Source organism: Salminus brasiliensis, chromosome 4 (genome assembly GCF_030463535.1).
Source record: "Salminus brasiliensis chromosome 4, fSalBra1.hap2, whole genome shotgun sequence".
Classification (NCBI taxonomy): Eukaryota; Metazoa; Chordata; class Actinopteri; order Characiformes; family Bryconidae; genus Salminus; species Salminus brasiliensis.
In genome coordinates this window covers 2,399,579-2,425,837 of record NC_132881.1, presented here as the reverse complement: position 1 = coordinate 2,425,837, position 26,259 = coordinate 2,399,579, and the positions used below count along the sequence as shown (strand labels likewise).

The window sequence follows — 26,259 nt, the reverse complement described above, 5'->3', positions numbered from 1 at the left end:
GAGAACATTCATTTTGATTTGTATGTAGAAACCTGGGAAACGTCGAGTCAAACCTCTCTCACTCGACACGGTCATGAGTTGAGTGAGGAGTGAAAAACTGTTTCTTGGGAACGTGCATTTATCACATATTCACACACACACACACACACACACACACACACACTGCACTTACTACACTACACTAGAGCAGCAGCAGATATGAGAATAAGGCAATAACAACCTAGTCCACAACAGCAGTATATAACTCCTATATGCAATTCTTATATAACATCATACATAAAGCCAACCTTTCCGAGACCTCAGAGCCAACGCTTCTAGACCTCTGCTGCTGATTGGAGGTAATTAGACAAGTCAGGCTGTTTGAACAAAATCCTGGGGGGAATGTTTGTTTTCTAACCAATTCACCTCTCAGTAAACTTCAGAGTTGTACTAAACAATTTAAATGTATTTGGGAACTGCTGTACTTACTAATGCGGCAGTCAGGTCCAGCAAACCCAGAAGCACACTGACAGCGGAACCAGTTCACGCCATCAACGCACTTACCACCATTGTAACTAAACACAGAAAAGATTAAAAAGAGAAGAAGTGAGGAAATGTTACTCCAACACAGTCAATTCAGAAACCACAAATCACTCAACTAAGAAATACAGTCACTGGGTTACTGTTGCTAAGCTGAGGAACTTTCAAGCCTGGCATGTCAACTACAGAGCATTGTAGCATACCGTACACTTCTGAAAGCTTGACAGAGGTGTCTGGGCCTAGCTACTGATGTATAATGTGACACATACTATTCAGGGGAGGCGAATAGTGAAGTGTCAGCTGTCCCAAATGATCTAGATGTTATTTATTAAGCATGATTGCCAGCAATCGTGTAAGTGATTTGTGCAAGACAGTATTCCTTTGAGCAAAACGTACCAGGGATGAGGATTGCAGTCGTCAACATCTGCAAAATTAACAAAACAAACAAAATTGTGAGATAGGGAAAATGTCAGTGTCAGGCTCTCACTGATGAACCTATAATACAGATGAAAACGACACTCAGGTTAAGGGTGTGGTCTTACTCAGAGTGCAGTCAGGCCCAGCCCATCCATCTTTGCAGATGCAGGTGAAAGATTCACCCCCTCCCACACATGTTCCCCCGTTGGCACACGGCTGAGAATCACATGTGCTGTTTGTAGCTACAGAGGGAGGACGTTCAGGACAAAAAAAGAGAGAAATTAGCATATTGTTTTTATCATAAAAAACCTGACTTTTTAAACTACTTAAAAATGCCAGCTGTTCTTCACACTGCATGTACATTTGATAGAATCACTTCCACTTGAACTACCTGTGTATCTTTTCAGCCTAATGTATTTGTAGCCGTTGTGCATGTCATTTGATTATGCACATTTGCAGCCTACAACAAGCGCACTAAGCACTTCAGCTTTATCTTAGATAATCACTAAACATAATGTAATTTATTAATTTGCCTCCAGCACTTCATAATGAAGTGCTATGTATGCTGTTGTATCTGTACTGTGCGTCACTGTCTTATAAACATACAGCACTCTGAGGCCGCGTTCACACCTGGCACTAACACGCGTCCTGGGAGATCTGATCAGATGTGGCCAGCACAAAGTAAACGGGGTACAGTGCATCTTTAGGTGGCAATGTAATCCGATCACTCAAAGCACAATCAAAGGTGATCAGAGGCACATGACCACGTTATTCCTGTAGTGTGAATGCCAAAGCGCCTCGATATTTCCCATCAGAAAAGCACCGCCCACAGCCAGAAAATATGTAACAACTGCAGGACCACACCATCCACACGAGTGTGTCACAAGTGGTCACAGGAGACCTATTTAAAATACCAGTTGTGAGCGGCAATGTGTTGTGGCAATCATTTGTGATGGGATCAGCTGAAACGTATGTTAATGCCAGGTGTGAACGGGGCCTACGGTGCACTCTCTTAAGCCTGTGCATCTGCATCATGGCTCAATTAAATTTAATTAAAGCAAAAGCACCTCCTCATCCTCCATGCCCAAGCTGGACGCACAAATCTACACACACACAGCTAATGCTCACCTAAGCTGCAGGTACTGCCCTGCCATCCAGATGGACACACACAGCGGTACGAGGCTCCATGATCGTAGCACGTACCACCATTAGCGCAGGTAGTTGAGTCACACTGGCTCTCCCCTATTACACACAAACATGCGCACACACAAGAAATGACACGACCATCTTTGAGTTTGCTGAAGAGCTCGATGTATTAAAACACACACTCTCATACTAACAAACACAAACACACAAACAGACTTACGTGACTGACAGGTCTTGCCCTTCCAGTTGTCAGTGCACTGACAGTAGAAGTCATTGAGCAGGTCCACACAATGACCACCATTCATACAGGGTCCACACATGCACTCGTTTTTATCTGTACAGGAGAAAGGGGGATTAGTGAGAAGAGAAAAGGAGGGACTGAGACACGCTTTAGAGAACGGAAGAGAGTAACAGACTGACCCTGGTCACAGAGGGTTCCTTCCCAGCCGTCAGGACAAAGGCACTGAAAGGAGCCGATTCCATCCAGACATGTTCCACCATTCCGGCATGGAGAAGACGCACAGTCGTTAATATCTGTAGTGTGGAGCACAGAATCAGACAGGGCAGCTTGAAGATCTTATCGAAATGTTAGCAGAAGTATGTATAAGTGTGAAGCAAAAAGTAAATGTGAGAATTGAGGGTATTTTATGAAGCAGGATCTGTAGATTAGCCAGATAAATCGATCCTGTCTAATAGAGGACATCTGTGAAAACTTGGTCTAGGAATCACCATGCTCTGTACATGTTGATGCTTTCCCCCCATCTCCCCCATCAAGTTTTTTGACTTCTATTATTTATATTGTGTAATTTATCTATGCATCTAATCAGCTAACTAACTTGAATCTGGCTCCAGTGAACTCTGTGATCTGCACTGGTCAGTAAAAAAGGATTAGTATATGGAACTGTTGCTTTCTGCCTGCTACTGCATCTTCTATCACTATATTGGATGGTAAAGTTGAGGTGTAGGGGAAAGGGGAACTGAAGGTACTGAGAGTTTGTGTGGTGTGGTGCGTTTTGGCATTTGTGTAGTTACTCACTCTCGTGGCAGTATGACCCCGTGAACCCAGGTTGGCATGCACAGGTAAAGTTGCCTCCTGATAGGCTGATGCAGCGACCGTGAGGGCCGCACACATTGGAAGAGATATGCCACACTCCTTCTTTTGTAGAGTTGGTCGCCACAGCAATGGTACAGCTGTCAATCACTAGGATTAAAGGAAAAATAAAAATATGAGGGTTTTTTACACTGTGGCAGCAAAAGCATCATTTGAATTTTCTTTAGCTTAATTTAAGTCAGATTAGAGTTTAGTTAAAACACTAAAAAAACTAAAATGTCTCAAATACACACCATACTGTTCACTTGTATACACTGTATTTATTTATATATTTATTTCTGTATAATAACAACAGACTGTAAATATTCTGCACTCTATATATTCTATACCGGCTTGTGCATATCTATTGCCCATGTATAACAACATATAGCTTGTTATATTTATTATAGATATATAGTCATATTCTTTGTATTCATATTTATTGAATATTTTGCTCCTGCACTTTGATCTGTGCTCCTTCTATCTGTCTATCTATTCTACTTAGTGGGGTGTGAGGCGAGTGTGGTGATGCAGTTTAGGCTTGTAGTTTGTTTATTATTTATTTAGATAACTGGGAGATTGTGTCACCAAAACATCCTTTTTACATATTAAATCAAATGTAGGCTATTTGCAGGACCAGATGAAGATCTTCCTGTGCTTCAGTGCAATTCAAATATTGTGTCTCGTCCCACAAACTTCACATTCTTCATATCGATTGACCAAAACCATAAAATGGTTCTGCTTCACTCATTCTACACAAAAGGCCTCATCAGATTCTTTGGGTATCTCAACAACAGGGCTGAACGTGTGCTAAACACGATTAAGGCAATTACAAACGTCTGTTTGTCTGCACGCTTATTTGATATCTACAGTTGGATTTTTAGAGGCCGTCTAGCCTGATGTGTGGACAGATTTAAAGCAACACTATGGAAAATTGGCATTTCTTGCTCCTGAGCTCCCCCTAGAGTTAGTAAGTGTAATTCGTGCTTTGAGCCACCACTAAAGAACATGTTTTTCTGGACGAGTTAAGATCAGGTTTCACAGCACTATACAGTTCTTGTGAGCGTTTTCCTGCCCGCCTCTTCACAGTTACATTCCGCAATAAGCAGCATGCTGAGTATGTCGTAGTAATGACACAGACGCTATTCTCCCTATTACAGGTCAATGGAGCATCACCTCAAATCATTATGATTTTGAAACTATTTTCAAAATAAAAAGTCACACTGTGTTTGATGTTTAACTGTTCACTACTACAATGAGTTTATACTGGTGACTAGGTATGTAGATACAGCCATGGCTACTGGTAAAGCATTCTAACACAATAATATACTTTAAATTTAGCTTCGGGTTCTATAAAAACAGTGTAGTGTGAAACCTTTGCAGGCGCTGGTCTTGCAGTGATCTCGCAGCTGACCGCAAGTTTTCCCTTCATATTCGTCGGCACACGCACAGTAGAAATCACCCTGCAGAGCGTGACACAGAGCTTTATTCTGGCAGGGGTTTGGGGTGCATGGATCTACCTGCACCTGGGGGAGGGCGAGAGATAGAGAGAGAGAGAGATATTATATAAATATAAGATATAATAGCGGAAGGACAAGTAACAAGACTAGGCACGTCCACTGTTGCTGGACTACCATTAAATTTGCATTGAATTTGTGGTGGAATTAAAGTCTTACATTTATTTCCTGTCAGAACATAAAAATCTAATAAATAAATACTGCTAGAGTTACAGTTTAAGAGTGTTAACTTTCCAACTCCTACCATAACCACTGCTGGCAGGTTGGACCAGCTTCACAGAATGTGCCCAAACATCCCATTTAACCCGATGAGAAACTCTAATGTTAACTATTTCTGAGCACAACATGGATAAACCACCTGTGTAATAAAGTCTGTAATGTGAACGTGAGACTCAGAAGGCACGTTTCTGTGTTCTGCACTGCCCACCTGACAGTTCGTCCCTGTGTATCCGTGCAGACACTGGCATTCGTAGCCGGCGTGAGTTGTCCGGCACTGACCGTCGTTCTGACATGGAGCGCTCGCGCACCCGCTCTGCTGCACCTCACAGTGCCTACCCACGAACCCCGGCTGGCACAGGCACACATAGCCATGACGACCATCCTAACAGGAACACACACAGGAGCCGAAGTTGGAAAACACCTTGCAGCTATGTTGGACTGTATTATGAACATTTCACATGTGAATGTTTTAGTGCATGTCCAAATTCACTGATGCTTACTAAGACACTGCTGACAGCATGAAAGCATAAAACAAGCAGTGGCAAGACAATTACCCTGCACCTTTAAACTGGGTTGTCCCGTTAACGTTTTAACCCTTTTACTGATTTCAGCCCAACACTTACATATATAGTGCTATAGTGTGTAATGAGACCTTGTATTGCTTGTTATTATAAAAATATCAATAAAACCAACACTTAATAATTTATGGGTTAAATGTTTGGTTTTCACCAAACTGCAGGACAAAACTGCCGTATGTGCTCACCTTGCATGTGCCACCATTCTGACACTGACCATAACAGGTGTGGATATCTGCAACAGAAAATCAGAATTATTATATGATACTAATAAAAACGAGGTGTTCAGCTCACAGTTTAAAGACGCACTCTGTGTTTTTGGAGCCATTTTGTTTCTATAATAGTAGATTATAGAGGTTTTTTTATGAGTACTCTTGATTGGAGTACTACTAAACCCAATCAAAGTGTTATAAAGGACCAGATCACTCATTGTTGTTAGTTTTAGCATTCCTTACGCTGTCCATTCAGTCATTTTAAAATACCTATTTAAAAAAAAAACAGACAGCACTGAATAAGTAGTCACTAAAACTAGTGTTTCAGCCAGGTTAGAATAGATGGTTCCTGTGGAGGCACTGAGAACAGAACTCTGTTTAAATCTATAAAGGTATTTAGGTTGGAGAATGCTCATATAAAAAGTTACATCTGTTCTACAGCGTTTTTTGGAACATACTAACCTACTCAAAAGTTGGACTTCAGAGAGTAATAAAAATATACAGTGCAAGAAATAGGAATGATATGGCCCCCTTAATGCAGTTAACTGATAGGGCTTGCCCTTCGCTTGTTGTAAAATCACAGAGTGTTCCTTTAACAGCTAAAGTCTCAGTGATTTGCAGGCCAGTGCACAGCAGCAGTCCCGAGTCAGTCTAAACATGCGTGGTTAAAGCTTCGATTAGGAACGTGTTAGTATGGGAATGCACTTGGACAGGAAGAGTTTGAGCTGAAAGACAACAAAGCCACTAATCTCTCCTTTCAGCGTGAATACATCTTTATTCAATCTAAAACTGGGTTGGATAGATTACTGACGCTACAGAGGATACAGAGATGTTGGAGAGAGCTGAGCTGCTCTCCAGGGAAAATAACCTGCAAAACAGGTATGGACATCCGAAGAGATCCAAAACATTTTTTTAAAGATTAAAAAAAATATCTGAAAATGATCAAATTACAAATTAATTAATAACATTTTTATTCCTCGAAGTTCTTATTTTTCCCTTAAAGTTCATCCTTTTTAATCAGTCAGTACATTTATTTTAAGGCTGAAATATTCACTGTGAAAAGTCTACAGAGGCTTAAAGCTGAAAGGGCCGGAAAAGGAGAAGCAGGCAGCAACACTGCTGATTACAATAAACAGGGAAAAACTACACGCTAACAGTCTACTGATTACTGATCTACACAGAGTTGCCAGTTTACAGAAAAAGACCAGAGCAGATCTTAATTGGACGGTGGACCACTGTCAGGTAACAGAGGCATGGTAGTGGCATGTCAGTGGATGATGCCCTGGTACAAGTGTTACCTGCCACTAGCATGCCATGCTGACAGTGCCGATCTACTACCTTAATGATATTTGCTCGGCTGTGACTTACTGAACTACTATGCAGGCAACTCAGTGCAGACAGTGTATTCATGTAGGACAGAGACAGTAATAAGCAGGTTGTATCTGAGCTGATGTACTGACTGATGTTACAGTTCTGTCCCGTCCAGCCTGGGTAGCAGGCACAGTGATATCCACCAATCAGATTTTTACAAGAGTAAGAGTTTACACAAGGCCTCTTCACACACTCATTCACATCTGTGAGAGAGAGAGGAGAGAGAGATTAAGGGAGAGAGAGAGAGAGAGCATGGGAGTAAGAGATAAATAAAAAGTCCCGCCACCAAGGAGCACTTAAGGTTATGGTGTTGTACTGTATAACTACACAAAAGCTGGTCATGGATGATCTCATCCAAAGAGCTAACTAGCAACCGTCTTGTCCGAAAATTCTTGTATTTTAATTTTAATTTTTCCCGTTTTGACATAATGTGAATCTGACAGTTTCAGTCTTAGGATTTCATGATGAATGGACTAATGGAAACGAGCCAAATGACTTTTTGGAGACATGACAGCAACAATGTTCCGTTTAAGACGTTTACTCATATATCATCTACATGTATTTTTCTTGCTTAATTAAAAAAATCATTACATATTACTACATTACTTTTGGCAGGCAGTGGAGGTCAACAGTTTACTGTCAGAGAGCATAAAGCTCTTGGTAGCAGGGCAGGTACTTGGGGCTCGTCTTGTCTGTATGTGGAAAACGGTGCCCTATCCAGGTAGCCCTACTATCTCTGTAAAGGTAAAGGGAGCCTAGCCCGTGACACTGGGGTGGTCTCTGCTGTGTGGCTTCAAGGGTGCTCTTGTTTACAGGTTATTAGGCAGTCCCTCTCTTACTGAACTAAACAAGAACGCTGGAGTAAAATACCAACCCCCCTTCAGACACGCTCTCTCTCTCTTTCTCTCCACCAAAGATAGCCCCCTGTTTGGGTATATTTAGCCCACTGGTTGGCAGTTGCCAGGGCTGGAGATATATTTAGATTTACTCAAATGGCTAGGCTTGGGTTACTGATAATGTACAGCTTTCTGTAACAGACATGCAGTCTGAACCTTAGACATCCCCTAACACACATAAATGAGTCCATGGACACACAGTCACGGAGACACACACACACACACACACACACACACACAGTAATTGCTGGGTGTAAGATTTAAACACAACATTCGGTTACACACCTCATTAAATTAAACATGCAATCTGCACACTCAGAGAGAGGCTGATATCTGAGAGGAGTTGCCCCCATTTAGTCATGCTGCATTAATCCACCTTTCTGCACACGTTACAGTTCTCTCTCCTACAGTCCGCACCACGACTCTTTAAACATGACGTTCAATACATCAGCACAAGTCTCACACACACACACACACACAGTCTGTCCTACCTATCTGGCAGGTCTTCCCCGTCCACTGTGAGGGACACACGCAGTCGAAGCCGTTCTCCAGATCAATGCAGGTGCCACCGTGTGCACAGGGACCAGACATACACTCATCTATATCTGAAAGAAAAATACAGGGCTGTAAATAAATAAGCACACACTATATGGACAGAAGTATTAGGACACCTGCTCATTCATTATTTCTTCGAAAATCAAGAGTATTAAAGGAGTTGACCCTGCTTTTGTTGGAGTAACTGTCTCTACTGTCCAGAGACGATTTTAGAAGAGCGCTGTTGTGGTGAGGTCAGAATGTTGGATGATGATCACCACACCACCTCATCCCAAGAGTACTGGATGTAGCACCATCCACCATTTTAGAGAACACATCTCCACTGCTCTACAGCTCCATGCTTGGGGGCTTTATACCCCTCATGGCATTAGGCAGCATGGTGACAAAAGGTTCATGTTTATCTGCTTCAGAGAGTCCTATTCTATTGGCAGCACTTTTCTACAGGGACTAGACAAGCTGTGTCTGTTTGTGTGTGTGTTCATTTAAACATCTGCGTCAACAATGGGTGCAACATAAAGTAGAAGGATGCATTCATTAGAAGGGGTGTCCACAAACATTTGGACAACATTTTCTCATCTTGAAACAAACATCAGTCAAAATCACAATGTAAATCAAATGTAAATCATGTAATATCATGATCAGTCAATTATGCTCAATTAAGGTCTTATTATTATTATTATTATTATTATTATTATTCAAAAATAGGCCCCAAAAACATCTACTGATTAATTTCATTGTAAAATAATAATCTGCATCTGAACTGGCCAGAAAAAGTATGATCAGTGCATCCTTTATAACTATAAAGTATAATTACATGTGAATAATTACATAATGTGTATTAACTGTAAAACAAAAATGTACTGTAATTTGGCTAAAAAAACAATAAAGCCTCTTGAACTTAAATGTTAAGGTGTGATGTGGTGTCTGACCTTTGGCACAGGTAGGTCCTGACCAACCCGGTGGACAGTGACACGCGAATCTCGATTCTACCTCATGACACGTACCGCCGTTGGCACATGGGTCGGACATACACGCGTGCTCCGCTGCACACAACAAAATCACACATACACACACACACAACCACAAGATTAGTAATATCTTATTAAATAAGATTGTATAACTGATTACACTAACCACACTCAAGTCTTATTTAGATAACACCTCGCTGATGTTTATGCATGATGGTGAAGTTAGGAATGACTCCTCACCTATCTCACAGTTTTTTCCTGAGTAGCCCTCGCGGCAATCACAGTGGTACTCGTCAGGCTTCGTGTTAAAGCACGTCCCTCCGTTCACACACGGCCGGTGGCGTCCACAGTAATTCAGGTCTGTAAAAAAAAATAAATGCAAAAGAATGAAAAAGAGTAAAATTAGTAAATGGCCTGCATGAATGAAACGTCTGTGTATCAGCGTGAAGTTCTGTACATCTGCACATCTTCCTGAATGTAAAAAGCATGTTACAGTAAACATTCATCGTGAGACAGAGCGATAGGTGTGTGTGTGTCGTTGATCACCTTTATCACACAGCTGCCCGCCCCAGTTCTTCTCACAGGTGCAATCAAATGGCTTCACGCACGTGCCGTGAACACACCCTGGAAATAGCTGGCACTCGTCACACAGAGGACCCTGCCATCCGTAATTACATCTGAAATGAGAACACACCGTCTTAGAGGGTGCAAGGACCCCACTAATCGACTATTAAATAAGCTTTTAACTAATTTGGTCATCGATTTTAGTTGACTACATTTAGTCAACTATAGTTGTGCACCCCACGTCTGAATAATATGAAAATGCTACTGATACATAAACAGCTAAACATTTTGACATTGGCTAATATGCTGGTTGATTTAATTGTATATGGTCAGAAATTCAATAGTTTTGTGTTTTTTCCCCTATACTTATTGTTGAGTTGTTAATGATTGTTTATTGTTGACCTCAGAAAGAATAGGTGCTTTAGAGGGAGGTCATTATTTAATCCAAATATAATCCCCCAAAAAATAAATAAATAAATAAACTTTTTTTAATTGTTCTAGATTTGTTGTAATAACTCTACCAGTTCAGCCTGTATTTCCATGACACTCACTTTTGGATCCACAGTGGCAGTCTTGTTATCAGCCAATCAGTAACACTCGCCAAAGAATATATCAGTCAGGTTTATCATGACATGACATGTTTACACACTGCGCAGGGTAGCAGGACATTACAAATGGTATAAAAATCAGAATGTCCAAGTGTACAGACCACAGTTGTTTTTTCATCTGCAGTTGAGATATCACTCTCCATACACACAGACAGACAGATCAGCATTCCACTAAGACTGAGGGTGAAAGGCCATGTACACCACACATGCTATCAGAACTTCGGGGGGAACTACTTTTAGATGGGTGAAACTGACCAATGGGCACTCGTCTTCTGCCTCTCGCCGTTTATATACTGTGTTATTCATGAATCCTTTTGCTTTGTGAAGCTAAGAGTCTGGTAATCCCCAATCCCAGTTTAAGCACCAAATCAATTTGTCAATTTGTTTTGACAGGAAATATGAAAAATTCTAAAATCTGACTTGATATAAAACATTACATACAAACACCTTTAAGGACGACTTACTGAAGAAATCTAGAAACGATTCGACTCCATAGGGTTAAACCGTGTGTCTGTTTTATGAGAAGGGCAGCGTATTTGATAACATTATCAGGACATTAGAGTTGTGGATTTTATTGGATGATTGTCTAAGAGTTTTATGCATGTTCAGATTGTTTGTAGTGGACTTCTATGTGCTCTGTGTGTGTGTTTTGTGTGTGTGTGTAAATGCAGTTCCCCCTAGAGTTTGGACAGCATGTGTGGTGTACATGGCCTTTGACCCTCAGTCTTAGTGGAATGCTGATCTGTCTGTGGTTGTGTGTGTGTGTGTGTGGTTGTGTGAGTGTGTGTGTGTGTGTGTGTGTGTGTGTGTGTGTGTGTGTATGCAGAGTGATGGCTCAACTGCAGATGAAAAAACAACTGTTGTCTGCAGTAGATACTCGCTGGAGTGACAAAAAAATCTCACAGACAGTTTCAAAGACTAATACACAAATGCACCAATTACAGATGATCGGACACACGTGTTCAGCATCTCCGGATGTGAGTCATGTACGATCTGCAATGGAAAGGGCGGGCCCGACAGATCGGGAAAATGTTAGAACCGTGTTCCTGTCCGATATTATCACACAGTTATTAACAGAAACATTGAGAAACATCAAATTTGACGTGCCAGCGTGTTCATCTGGTGGTACTGTAAAACTCCACTGTGCAAGAACAAGAATTTAAACTGTATCAGGCCTGCATTCGTATTCCACACCACCAGTCTCCCACCAGTTGCTGTTTTGTCAGGTTATGGAAATGGCCTGTGACCTTAGTACGAGCACATGTAAATCATGATGCATACCAGTCTGGATGCTTTACAGCTGTGTGCACAATATAAAAGAAGTGCGTTTAGCTGGAGGGCTGCAGAAATGTGTTTGAAACCTAATCAGGGTGAATCATCAATTGATGTACCACTCTGAATCGACCATCAGTGAAGTCTGAATAAATATTGTAAAATACATTCACAAGGCATTCTTTCTCTTACATGCACACAGACGCACGCACACACACACACACACACACACACATACACATACACACAGACGCGCACACACACACATACACACACAGGTGTAGGATTAGCTAATCAGTTGGTTTAGTGTGATGTGGTGTTATTTCTGTGTCAGTGGCAACCTTGTTCCAGCTGTCTCCACATTTCATTCAGAACTATTTAAAGCGCCTACACTCTCCATATCGTACAGCCCAAGTGGCTGTCTGTCTCTCTCTCTCTCACACACACACACACACACACACACCTACTACTGGCTAAGTGTGCCCTCTGACAGACAACAGCAACAGACAATGGCATTGTGCTAAACTCATCCCTGGCACAAACACTCACCTCTGAATCACGCAACGCTCTGGCACCCACCTTTACCAGCCTAAGGGTGGGTGATCTGGTCAAAATTCAACGTCGCAATACTACACATTTTCACTATATACATATATATATATACTGACATACACAGTCCTGTGGCGCAAAACCTTTAGTCCCTGGTGAAAATCAAACACTAATATTAAGGTAAACACTAATATTAGATTAAACACTCATAACAATCCTACAGAAAGTTGTGGTTTTCCATCATAGTGTTTATTAAAACATCTCCACAGCTCTCTTCATAGGTCAAAAGCTCTAATTCATGTAATCTTTCCAGTGTCATTTACTCTTTTTTTTAATCGGGTAATACTTAAATATTATGTCTGTCAGTAATTAATTACCCCACTGGGTTAATGTACTGACCCTTTAAACACATACTACTGCATGTATAGTCATGTGACTCCACCGGTCCAGACATGGAAGCAAAATGGAGGAGATTTAAAATGCTAAGCCAGATGAGCAACTCAAGCAGCTTATATCAAATGTTCATTAATCAGAATTTAGGTAAAATATCCAATTAATCGTGATCCTGATTTGAGATCATATCGCCAAGCAGTAGTGCAGTCCACATTTAACCAGCAGTCGGAAAGCTGAAGGAGTCCCGTTCAAAGTGATGAGATCGCTGCTGAAGTCAATGTTGGAACATTACCAAATAATGCATGGAAAGGTTAATGTGGCATCCAGCCCCGCCCTTGATCTGTTTTGCCCCCCCAAAAAACACACTTTCGCCCCCTAGATAAAAACATATTTAACATTTTAATTCTGTACAAACACATGAATCTTTGCTGTACATACCTAATTAGAGACACCAATTAAGTAAACAAACACAAAGATGAGTGTGGGTGTGCGTACACTTGACTAAAACCATGTTTAGCAGCCAGTCATTTTACCAGGATGGACTCCAACCACAGAAAAACACTTGACAACAATAATCTTCCATGGAGCAAAAACATTATGCCAAATTTCAGGCCAACGACCAGCATGCTTTTGCTTCTCCTCGCAAACAATAAAGCAGGTTATTAGTGGCCTATTCAAAGCACCAAAAGAAAAAACGTGGGAAAAGTGGCCTAACTGACAGTGGTGAAGGAGGTGGAGAATATGAATCATGTTATTGTGAGGATTATTTTATTTGAGCTGAGAAGCTCTGCTGAAGCCAATCCTCCTACCACAGATCCGTATCTCAGCAAAGGCATCTCACAAACACACACATACACACACAAGCACGCACACGGACATCCCCACAAACCCACACAAACAACAAGCTGCGACTAGCCCTTAATGGAGTATTTTATCTGCAAAGGACAAGTGAATGGGGGAGGGATCAAGAGAGAGACACTACGGCTTACACACACCAAATGCAGGTACAATTCAGAAACAGTTAGAAGAAGGGAGTCAGAGGTGCAGTAGGTTTAGAAACTTACGTGCATTGTCCTGGGAAAGCACAGTTTCCATGCAACTCACTGCAGCCCTGCCTACAGATAGCTGCAAGAGAGAGAACCGTATAATCAAAACAATGCATGTACATCTTATTAACATCACACACTCACAGACCATTTTATTAGAAACACCTATCATATACACTATGCACATGTACAATTACAGACTGCAGCCCATTTGTTTCTGCACAGTTCATCAGTTAAGGATAATCTGTTTAGGACGCACGTGAACAGTAAATTAATTTAATTTAACCATATCAGTGTGGAATCCAGTTTTTCTGCCACTGTTACTGTTACAGTGGTAGTTCCCTCAATCTGGATACAGAGCTGCAGCTGTCTGACACCTGAACGAAGCGTGTGGAGAAAAACGGTACGGTCTGTAAACACTGAGCCACGAGAGCCAGAATGAAACACGTAGAGCACGGCTGATGGTATTAAAAAGCAGATAGCGCCAAACCCTAGCAAAGCACCTTCTCAGAAGATGATGTATGCAACAGTATAACGCACTCACCTTTATTGCATTCAGGTCCAGTCCAGCCCTCCAAGCACTGCTGGTTGCCGAGGTGATCACACTCGTAGTGGCCGAAGTAGTCGTCCCGCGGCCGGCATTTCTTGTTGCACTTGTTGCCGTAATAATGGCGCTCGCAGCGTATGCGTACACTGTACTGGAAGCTGGCTGTCATGCCGTTGTGCTGGATCAACTGCCACTCGTCTCCAGGGTTCATCTCCCCACGATACACATTCCTCTCAATCAGCAAATCCCTCTCTATAGAAACACACACAAGAAGAACATCAGACCTCGGATAAATACAGTACATTCAGGATTGTACTCAGATCAACAGAAACACTGAAAGCTCTTCATAGGGATACTCTGATGTATTCCAGGATTCAGCTGTCTACCGTCTGGGGAATAACATTTTTTTAAAGCGCCAGGTTTGTCGATAAATCAGACTAACACAGTGCCCAACACAATTTTTTTATTTAATCCACCATGCAACCATGATGGTCTCCAACTCCAAATCATGTGTTGGTGATAAATACAGCGTGAAATTCTCCCATCATTGCTGATCTTACTCTCGTCTACTCTTGTCTTTTGCTTTAACCAAGCATCTTGCTGGACTAGGAGATTGCACCAGATCACTTATTTCAAGCTATGCAACATACAAAGGTATGCAATGTTTATTACTGTTATGGCAACAGATAATAATATATCATACAGAGGCAGCTATTTGATAAAAGAATGTGGTGTAGACTGTGCATCAACTTTTTTTGACAAGTTTTGACATGTAGCTATTACACAGTCGCTACATTAGCATCATAGTCTTGGCTAAATCTTGGCTGATTGATTACCTTTGGACTAAAGGCACAAATGTGCCAATTGAATTAATTTTCTTTGGACAAACGGTCACTTTAATGTGTTCCGGCTGCAGAGAGTTGTAAACATGTGCATGTTTGTGATCTTCACCAACATTGTTCTGTGTTATCAGGTCTGTCTTATGGAGCACAGTAGCCTGTCCGTATTCCCATGAGAGGGTGCTGGTGTGTTTGTAAGGCCGCTATTAATGCCCCTCCCAATCACTTGTTGTGAATATTTGAATGGCTGGACGCCGGCCAGCTCTACACCCATCCACAACAACAGAGCCTTCGAGGAAATGCTTAGATCGGTCCTAAGTGTTTATGGCTTCCCTTCGAGAGCACAGAGGGCGACTCGAGGTCAAACGAGCGCCAAGGTCCCGGAGTAAGGAACAGCGGAGAATAGAAATGTAAAAGAACACAGACAGCGGGCTGCAAAAGCTCGATAACAAAGCCGTTCTCAATGTTTTCCTGCCTTACTCAAACTAACTCACTCACCCTCTCTCTCTCTCTCTCTCTCTCTCTCTCTCTCTCTCTCAGGAAGCAAAGTCTCAGACAGTTTGGGAGCCAGAGAGGAAATAATAGGGGGAACTGACGAGGAAGGGCGACTGAAGAAAGCTCACTTTCTCGCTCTTCCATTCTCTCGCTCTCTCACTCTTTTCCACTTATATTCATTCATTCAGTCTCTCACTCACTCAATTAATCTTCCCCTTCTCCTCACAACCACTCGCTTTCTCTTCCACACACCCCTGTTCACACCTGTTTGGCTTTTCGGTGTGTATTCAGTGTCAGTATTATACGTGGATGGGTCGCCATATTTTAATGCTTTCCTGATTTCAACACTATCACACAATGCCACCCATTCTGCCAGGGTAAAGTCTAGCATACGCTGTTGCATCTCACAAAGCTCCACCACATCTTCCTGAACTGCCGATAACGCAACACCATTGGACAGCTAAACGAACTTGGAGGAGAACACTAAACGCCAATTATGTTATGCTCTCTGGAGCCAAACTTAGACATATTTAAACTAGACTTCAATCTGATCACTTTATGAAGAGGTCTGAGACTATTTAGCCATGTGACTTTCCAAGCCAAATCTGACAACCAAAACCCCTTTCAATGCTGGAGTGATGGCTCGCCCTGCTCTTATAGTATCACTTCAATTTGTCATGCTTTTGCTGTTTATTAGATTTAAATTGTGGGATTCTTTATATATACTTACAGTTGATTATACAGTTAGATAATGCATAACATTAACATTCACTTTACATCATGTGCTGCTAGTCTAACTAACTGTTAAAGAAGTGTAGGAGATTGTGATTTCTGAGGGATTAGTCACAGGTTTCATCTCTGGCACTTAAACACTCACACTCAAGCACTCTTTCTCACATTGGTCCTCCTGTTCGCTCTCTCTCCTCCTCTTACACACTCACTCTTCTTTTGCCACTCCCTTGTTCTCTCTCTCTCTCCAGCTAGGACACTGTGACCCTATTTAAAGCCACAGCCATGTTCAGGTGGGGCATTCAGTGAAAGACTCCAAGAAACAAACAAACCAGTTGTGAAGCTCTGCATGGTCCATTTAATCTACCTAAAGCTTATAAAAGCACAGTGAGGTCAACATGACCCACATTTCTGTACACAACACTTAGACACTTGCACAGGAGTTAATTATGCAGCTATTACTCGTAATATCTCTTTTTTAATGAGAGCCATCAATTCTAAAATACCCACTACAAACAGTGCAGTGAAGAACTACTGCAGTGAAGAACTGAAAAGTGGGCCCACATACAGACCCTTGCAGAGTGAAATCTAGTACACCCAGCTGTTAATAGGACGTTATTTGCATTAGCAATGTGACCATTTCTGGTCAAAGCGTTCCTTTAAAGAAAGATACGACCCACTCTATTAAATCTGCCAAAACAGCTGAACCTCTTAAAAACTGCAGGGGAACGAGCTCCGATACCCTTCCGAAGGGGCGCGGGCTGTTTGACCGTTAGCCAAGGTGCTCTAAAAACCCCTCCCCTCCAGATTTGCTCCCTGAATACTCCATCAGGCCCCACACCCTTCAGCCTTTTCCATACATGGAGATGGGATTTGAGAAATGGAACAAAATGCTTTGACATACTGTCCTAATTTCTGCCTTAAAAAAAGAAGTTAACACTGTGGTTCATATCAAAATGTGTCATCCCCCATTTTCCTCCCTCTCTCCCTCACCCTCTACTTGAACAAAAAAGAAAAAAAGAAAAAAAGAAAAAGAAGCAGCAGCACTCATCGCCTAATTCACTTCCAGCAATTAGTTATAAAAATACAGACCAATCATTCTCCCTCTCTACACTGAAGGAGACAATTACAGACTGTTACTGGGGAGAGTGGCCGCACTTACACACGAGTGTATTTTTGAAAGTGTAGTACTTTGTGTGTGTGTGTGTGTGTGTGTGTATACATCCTTTTAGGACACAATCCAGTCTTGAATATATATATATATATATATATATATATATATATATATATATATATATATATATATATATGGGATACACAAATTCTTATTATTATTACTATTATTATTATCAATATATAAATACAGTTACAAATATATTATACAAATGGAACCACACGTCCTGTTCATTTTCAGTCCAGGTAATCCAGCAGACACACACATGGGAGTCGTCATAATCAAGCGAGTACGCAGGTCAAGAGCTGGTTAATAGTCTGAAATGTAATTAACACTCCACCTGCCCACAGAGATCTGCAGGATCTGCTTTACCAGGTGCTATGACTTTCTGTTATGATGTCCTTTTGCTACACATTATATTTATTTATCCTAACAATTAGTTGTATGGGTAACATATACATCACATTTACCTTTGTTAACATTAAGTACTGCTCTAGTCTGAGCCTTTTCTGTTTTTTTCATGTCAAAAAATAAAAACAATATATAATATAATAGGCAATAACGTCTCATCCAATTCCAATCATTAGATGTTTCCCTACAGAAACACAAATGTGGTGCCAATCTATATAAATGTGAATGAGCCTAAATGTGCAGTTTGCCTGTCACAATCAGGACCCTTTAGCTGGCTACTAATCACCATACAAACAACATGATTAACAATCTAACAGTCCCTTCTCTGTTCATTGAATGCATCTATTAAAGTACAAGCCTAAAGTGGCCAGATTGGCTAATCAGCCATTTTGCTTCCCAGCTGTAGACACTTAGCAGCTCAACTGACGAAGACAAGCTCGAGCTCAGCGCACTGTTGCTATTTACACTTTAATCTATTCTTAAGCTACACAAAGTGTCTCAGTGAAGCTTTCTTTTATTTAAATGCATTCGCCTCAAACCGCTGGACAAACCACACTCCTGTCACATTCTGTACACTGAGACATAAACACAGGATCGTGAGAGCTGATGTGTGGTTGGGTGGTGCAACACTACTACCTGCCAGAGAGCTATTACACCATGTGGGAGACCGGCCCACTTTGGGCAAGACTCCTAACACTGCATTGGCCCACCTCTGTAATACGAGTTACCTCGTAAGTCGCTCTGGATAAGAGCATCAGCTAAATGCTGTTAATGTAACTGTAAATGGTAACAGACGAAAACAACTGCAGGCGGCTTAAAAAGCTGCCACCCAGACGAGTAGTAATTGTGAGATATTTGCGGAATATGTAATAATCAATTTCTAGCTGGAATTAGAGAGGGGATCAGCAAAACAAGCAAAGGGTGTATTAAACAGAAAATGAAGAGAGACGTTGACTTACTGAAACTGTGACTATATATTTTGATCGATTTGCTAAAATATCTCTTCGATATCAACAACACTGTGTGATGTGAGGATGGTGTAGCACAGTAGGTAACAACACAGCCTTCCACATGGCAGACTAGGGTTCAATTCCCAAGTCAGGCAAGCCTGCTACTCTACACCAACAAGCTTGCTGACTGGCTTACCTGGGTCTCGGACCTGAAGCTACGTAAAGCAGCTTTCTCATCCAGCAAAAACAGGTGATTAAAAAGATGTCTAAGAATCGACTTTCCTCTACGTCTAAATTTGGTAGCAAAGTGAAAGGTGAAAAGCTGGAAAAACGTCTGCAACCCCCCCCAACCCCGACTGGTGTACGTGCTGCATTGGGTGGGGTCCCTCACTGCTACAAGACCACTCGTCACGCATCTTTTTCTTTTCGAAGAAGTCATAGTAGATTTCTACAGCAGTGATCATGTTCAAAAAGACAAGGTTTTTGTGTGACAGTAACGACATGTTTGCAGGTCTCTTCTTATTTAAACAGAGGAGACTGCTCTGATATTGCAGGAGCTAACCGCCCGGGGGTGTGGCTAAGACTGCACAGAGTGAACTAACTTTCCTTAATTAAGTTTTTGGCCCACATACTGTAGTCCACGCTTTTACACACTTTCAACATTAAGATTTCTTCATACCCTCTTGCTGAGTGCTCTCTAGCCTTTAAAATGAATCTTAAAAACTCTAAAACTACTCTTGCACAATGTTTCCTTTCCACAGACTAATAAAAGATTACACTGGGCTTGCAATACACAGCTCTAAGAGCTACAGCTCACTCCACATTAACCGCTGCAGACAGCAGACAGCTCCAGTGGAACGTGCTCATTTCTGCATTTAACGAGGTAACTAGCTCATGTCAGAGCCTCATTGGCCGATAATGAAGTAGACGATGTGTGTACCGACACACACTGGGCTGTGGGCAAGTATTTTAGCGTGCATGTTGGTGTTTGTGTGTGTGTGTGTGTGTGTGTGTGTGTGTGTGTGTGTGTGTGTGTGTGTGTGGCATGCAGTAGCATTGCAGCTGTCTGTGGAGTAATGAGCATACACACATCAGTGGAAAATAACGAGCAGCCGACAGTAATTAATGGCTTAACAAGGCGATGCTCTCATGGCTTTATATAGATAGACAGAGACACACACCACACACACAATCTCTCCAAGGAGTTTAACATAGTCCCTCAAAAAAAAAGCTTCAGGCTGGATCCCCTTGCTGCCTATTAAGGGCACTACTTTAGCGTTCTGAGGGGAACTCAATCCTGAACCAAGAATACACGAATATACGAATGTAATAAAGGTGCTTCTAACTGATGGGTTAACTTAGATCAGTGTAAAAGCCTGTATTTGTTTTATCGCCGGTGACATCACATAGCACGATGCTAGCCAGGTTGGACGTCTGTTAGCTCTATGCAAACTGGCAGTTAGCATACTTCTACAAGCATGTTCAGCTGTCCAATGGAGCTGCGTTAGCAGTAGTGTAAGCAGTAGTGTCTCAAAGGAAGCAAATGGTTGCATCGTGTCATGGGGAGTCCTAGCCACTGGGTCGGAACTGGAAATGACTAAATCAGGGAGAAACCAGGGAGATCAGAGCTTCTTCAACACTTCTTATGATTACAGGGTGAATGGGAGGGGTTGAGCCACTGTAGGCTGAATATGCAGATATATGTAAAGGTCACATCATAAAACCAATGAATTCAATTCAATGCTCTTGTAGCTTCATTTTCATATATGCATTTTCATTCTTTTAATAACACTTAAAAAAAAAAAACAGGCACTGTTACAGCAACTACGTTTTCAAGGTCATACTTTCGAAGTTATTCTCTCGTTTGATTTCTTAGGTCCAGACCGAGTAAACAAACCAAAAGGAGAAAAAGGTGATGCATGAGGTGGGTTTGTCTGCAGGTCCTGCTTGATCCATGCAAATAAATAATAAATAAATAATACTTTATAAATAAATAATACTTTACCCACTGGATCTTATTAAACAAAGTCATCTTGATATCAGTACTAATCCACAATTCTGATAATGTACATGCTAACATGTGCTAACTTGTTTAAAGAAGACTTAACTTTACTAAGGCAAATACACTAATGAGCGCAGTTCTATTGGTGTTGAACCACTGTGTAATGGTGTGGTAGTGTGTGGTTTGGGACACAGCCCCACAGTCTTAGCCAAACTAAAGCGTCAGACAGAAGAAGTTAAAGCACAGAAATGTGGGCAGGTCTGCACGGAGACTCACTCGTGATAAGGCAGGCACGTGTGGGTGGCATGGCGTTGCCCATGCCCGTGCTTGTGCTCAACTCTGGGTTCGGTTTGTTTAGATGCTACTGCTTTGCATTGTGTTCATACTTTTGTTAGAATTAGGGAAGACATTCATAAACCACATTTTGTACGTTTACACAAGCCAGATTAGCTTAATTAGAAGGAAAAGATGTAGGCTCCCAGGATCTTTAAACGACAGAATGATAAAAATACTAAAATATAATTAAATATTAAAATACTGAAATACTAAAAAAGTATTAAAATACAAAAACCAGAGTGAGGGAAACTAAACCAATTAAACAAGGTAAATGATCAATTATCAATTAATATCACCCTACAAAATTACAGTGTTCTTAATGAGCACACATTAACCACACACACACTCACCTACGATAAGGTCAATCTTAACCTAATCCCACCTGAGCCTCAAGGTGTGGTCTTATTTTCAGCCAAGCAAAAGGTACGAAAAACCCAACACACATATCCCAAGTGTAGAGCCAACGACATCATTCGCATAGACCGAATTCCTCAATTAACCTCATTTCCTGCTGGAGTAGAATACGTAACAGAGCAAAAGCACCGCAGGATTTGGGGAAAACAGGATACAGCTGGCTTGACCTCGACCCAGAAAACACACAACATCAAGCTACCTGTAATCACAACAACAACCCACAGAGCCACACTCTCCAAAGACATCACACCAAGGCTTCAGAAAAGAGACGGTCATTGTATCTACAGGGAGAGGAAAATCTAAAAATGGAGAAAAGGGCAACTATTACAAGAACACCTCCAATCCAAACAGAGCCTTGCACCATGTTTTTAACAGAATTTTAACATCAGCCCTAACTAACCTCCAAATCTACTGTAAATTCACACTACTGAAACTTTTATTGAAAGCCCATGTGAGAACAAGCGCTGCAAGCAGGTGTATAGTTGCGCTATTTGGAGCTAGAACATTCCTTCTGATCTACACATCTGCTTTATTAAATAATCTCAAATAATAAATAATAATTAAACAATAGCAGTTTATCAGTACAATTTACACTATATGGACAAAAGTATTGGGACACCATCTTATTCACTGTTTCTCCTGGGTATTAAAAAGAGTTTCTCCTGCCTTTGTTGGAGTAACTGTCTCAACTATCCATGGAAAAAAGCTTTCCACTAGATTTTAAAGGAGCACTGCTGTGAGGATTTGATTGCAATCAGCGACAAGAGCGTTAGTGAGGTCAGGATGTTGAATGATGGTCCCCTCCCCAACTCATCATCCCAAACGTATTGGATGGAGCACCACCATCCATCAGTCCAGAGAACACAGTTTCTTCCACTGCTCAATTCTGGGGGGCTTTGTACCCCTCTAGCCCACGCCTGGCATTAGGCAGCATGGTGCCAATATTCCTATTGTATTGGCAATACTTCTCTTCACAGATTAGACAAGCCATGTGTGTGCGCATTTGCACATCTGTGTCAGAAATGGGTGAAACTTAAAGTGGCTGAATGCATTCATTAGAAAAAGTGTCCACAAACATTTGGACACATAGTGTATGCTCTGTTTAAACCAGATAAAAAAAATCTACTTATTTCTAATATAGTTCTGCTTTAACTCTTGGAGGAGAACACTACTCAGTAAATCAGTGTGTTACTAAGCACAAAGTAGAGACTATCCTTCATCACCAAGGCCCGAAGTGCTCCCTGTAGTTTACAATATTAGCAACAGGTCTATCACGTCATCTAAATTTCACAAGTTTTGCAAGTTTTACCTGGAAACCTCGAGCTATAAGACATTAGCAAATAAAGTTTGGATTTGCACGGTGCCGCCGGAACTGTAGTGGATTCAGGAGTATTGTTATGTTGTCCTGTTGCAAGGTCCAAACTGTGAATCGAGGCGTGTTATTTGTTAAGCGAAAAAACCCTGTGCAACTACACCACCATGACATTAGGTTTTCTGAAGGTAATGACATTGTGTTGACACAAGGGCCCTTAAACCAAAACAAGACATTATATTTGTAACGCTGTTCTTCACTAGGCTAAAACTTTTAATTAAATATGCTACTTACTGTCATCACTGATTGTGCTGTTGTCCCACGCCTCCACAATCAGAGTGAATGCCCTCTAGGGGGAGAGAAAAAAAAAAGGTCAGTACACACACAGACAAAATACACACCACCTCAAAATTGATCCATCCATGCTCCACTCACAAACATATACGTAATATACATCAAAGCTATTGATTGAAATAACATGCTCTTCTGCTTAACTCAATCATAAAATGGATCAGCAGACATAAATCTCTTATTCTTTACACTCTGATTTCTTAACAGTGGTGGTGATGGAAACCAGAGATCTACACAATAAACATAAAAAACAGAAAAAAACTGACATTGCAATACTTTCTTTTCTGCTATATATCCACTGTGATTTTACCTAATTTCACCAACATGATATGAATAATGTCCTCCGTCATTCAAGATTCTTATGTAAAATGAGAGCAGTCCAGATTTTCCTTTTGCATCAAAACACTAAAATGTTGCAACATGTAATTCAATTTGTCTTACATAACCTCGCACGTCCTGCGATGTCGCTACTGCACAGGCCCAGACTGCGATGACCATGCTGAAATGGTATATTGTGCAGCCCTAATACTGGTGATGGTACAATAGTGGCAAATCTGACCAATTACATATTTTGGAGAAGAATATTTTGTTTTATGACATCTCTCCACCATAAATATTAATTATGTATCTATTTATGTGTTGTAAGTATGTTTTAGGCCAGGGGCTCCGGGTGGCTGAGCAGACTAAGATGCTGACCCTACGGCCTGAGGATGCTTCGCCATCAGCAGCTGGAGCCAGAGAGAGCACAATTGGCTGTGTTCTCTCTGGATGGGTAGATCTCCCCTCATCACTCCCATTGTAATCCTGGTCGGCACAGGCGTCTGTTCGAGGATGTGTCAAAGCTGGGGATCCGCTGCTTGCCTCCAAGTGCGTTGGCTGCCTTGCGATGCTGCATCGGCAGCAGTCCGAAAAGAGGCGGAGGCTGACTTTACATCAGAGGAGGCATGAGCTTGTCCTCACTCTTGCATGTGATTAACTGGTTAATTTGCTCAGCCATTTAAAATTGGGTAACCTTTTTTTTTTTTTTATTGGGTTAAAAAAAAATGTACTAGTATGTCTTATAGGCCAAACTATTGTGAAATCATGACTCATTAAACTTGATGGGCTATGTTTCTCTAGAACGGAGTGTTTCACACCAAACCCACTCTGAACGACTGTGTTTACATTCAGCCTATCAATTATGCTAAGATTAATAAAGGAAAATAAGAGGTGGAGTTTCCATTTAATAATAGTAATTTGGTTAGCAAGAAAGATAAAACTGGCAGAAGATCAGGGGTTCCTACACGACTTCCCAGACGATCTACACAGAACATTTTCAGCAGACATTTTAGCACACTGATCAGTACTGATTTGTGGGCTATAGCTTCTTATTAAGTGAGTGGGATTATCAGACTTTGCAATGAAAACATGCAAAAAAAAAAAAAAGTCACCACATAAGCGGAACAGTGACTGGCAGTGTTTGCATTTAGTAGCTTGGGTTCACTTGTTTGCAGGGAGTAATGTTTGTCAGTCGGTGAATGTGTGTATCTGTGCGTGACAGAGACTGTGAGAGTGAGGATGAGCGTGTAAGTGAGTGCATGGGCCAGAAGGTGTGTGAATGTGTGTACAAACTTGTGCGTGTTTGTATGTGTGTCATAACAGTGTGAATATGTGAATAACCTGGTTCCCACGCTGTGGTGACTTATTAGCTCATAATAAACCAGATGAACAGTGGTAAAAGACAAGGGTGGGTGTGTGTGCGCATGTGTGTGTGTGTATGCCAGGGAGAGACTGAGACAGCACATGTGTGTGTAAGGACAAGTATGAGGCCAACATCATAATTATAATCGTTATTTTAACAGTTTTTATTTTAATAGTTTCTGTGTCACTCTTGCATTTATAAACTGCATGAAACGTAAAAGCCCTTCTTTTTTTCCCAGGAGCGAATTCTGCCCACTTGCCCCCCCCCCAATCATTAGTCATCATCAATTCCCACCCGCTATCTGAATCATATGCCAGCAGCCACTCTTGGAGTTTGTCTTGCAAACACATGATTTCCCACCATTTGCCCTGAGAAATAAATCCATCTACACATTTCACTTCTATGTTTGTTACTCAGGGGTGCATGCAGCTCATTCAGAATTGCACTTGCTATGCCTATTGTATTTGGTATCAAGCTGCATGTACACTATATGGACAAAAGTATTGGTTAACCTACATGAGCTTTTGCGAAGCAGAACTAGCGAAGAAGCCAGAAACGCAGCTAAAGCTAACGCTAGGCTAACAAGGGCCGAACGGGTGCGAGGGAGGTGGGAAGCATAGTTATAAGCTATTCCACCTGACTGGCTACAATCTATTCAGCTAGCGAAGACAGCAACACTACCAACACATAACTCAGGAATGATTACCAAAAAATAAAAAAAGTATTTGTTAGGCTAAGCTAAGCTATGATATTCTATGTGGCTACTGATCATCTGTGGCAGTGAAGTAAACCAGTGAATAAAAGCAGAGCTCCTAACTGTATTTCTCACAAGCATGTTTTATTCTGAGGCTAAATAACAGGGTGGTAAACATATCTGAGCATGCTTACTATTTATAGATCAAACAACAACTTAAACACTCAATAAATGCATCCTTTAATAAAGCGTTAAAGCATTGTGAAAGTGTTGTGAAGGATGTGAACTAGGGCTGGGCGATATGGTAAAAATATTGTATTACATATTTTAAGACATTTTCATGATACACAATATTCATCACGATTGACATGAACACAGACAAAATCCATCAGTAGTGACACAGCCCC

The 26,259-nt window shown here is 41.3% G+C and overlaps 1 protein-coding gene and 1 long non-coding RNA gene across 3 annotated transcripts in view; one reads left to right on the top strand and one right to left on the bottom strand.

Moving 5' to 3' along the window:
• The window catches only part of jag2a (jagged canonical Notch ligand 2a), a 46,751-nt gene that overhangs the window by 7,221 nt on the left and 13,271 nt on the right, over positions 1–26,259 (bottom strand). Inside the window, exons 3-20 of one of the 2 annotated variants that reach the window (XM_072677317.1) lie at positions 23,421–23,475; positions 14,462–14,716; positions 13,936–13,996; positions 10,032–10,162; positions 9,726–9,845; positions 9,447–9,560; positions 8,454–8,567; positions 7,156–7,269; positions 5,672–5,718; positions 5,117–5,290; positions 4,548–4,698; positions 3,119–3,283; positions 2,503–2,616; positions 2,303–2,416; positions 2,065–2,178; positions 1,062–1,178; positions 916–943; positions 469–554 (exon numbers count right to left, since the gene is read on the bottom strand). In XM_072677317.1, coding sequence (XP_072533418.1) covers positions 469–554; positions 916–943; positions 1,062–1,178; positions 2,065–2,178; positions 2,303–2,416; positions 2,503–2,616; positions 3,119–3,283; positions 4,548–4,698; positions 5,117–5,290; positions 5,672–5,718; positions 7,156–7,269; positions 8,454–8,567; positions 9,447–9,560; positions 9,726–9,845; positions 10,032–10,162; positions 13,936–13,996; positions 14,462–14,716; positions 23,421–23,475 — 2,074 coding nt within the window. The remainder of the gene's footprint in view (positions 1–468; positions 555–915; positions 944–1,061; positions 1,179–2,064; positions 2,179–2,302; positions 2,417–2,502; positions 2,617–3,118; positions 3,284–4,547; positions 4,699–5,116; positions 5,291–5,671; positions 5,719–7,155; positions 7,270–8,453; positions 8,568–9,446; positions 9,561–9,725; positions 9,846–10,031; positions 10,163–13,935; positions 13,997–14,461; positions 14,717–23,420; positions 23,476–26,259) is intronic. The other variant, XM_072677318.1, reaches the window with a different exon arrangement.
• Positions 19,870–25,974, top strand: LOC140554385 (uncharacterized). Its single transcript, XR_011979607.1, has 3 exons — positions 19,870–19,945; positions 20,939–20,986; positions 24,124–25,974. It is a non-coding gene; the product is annotated as an uncharacterized lncRNA (long non-coding RNA).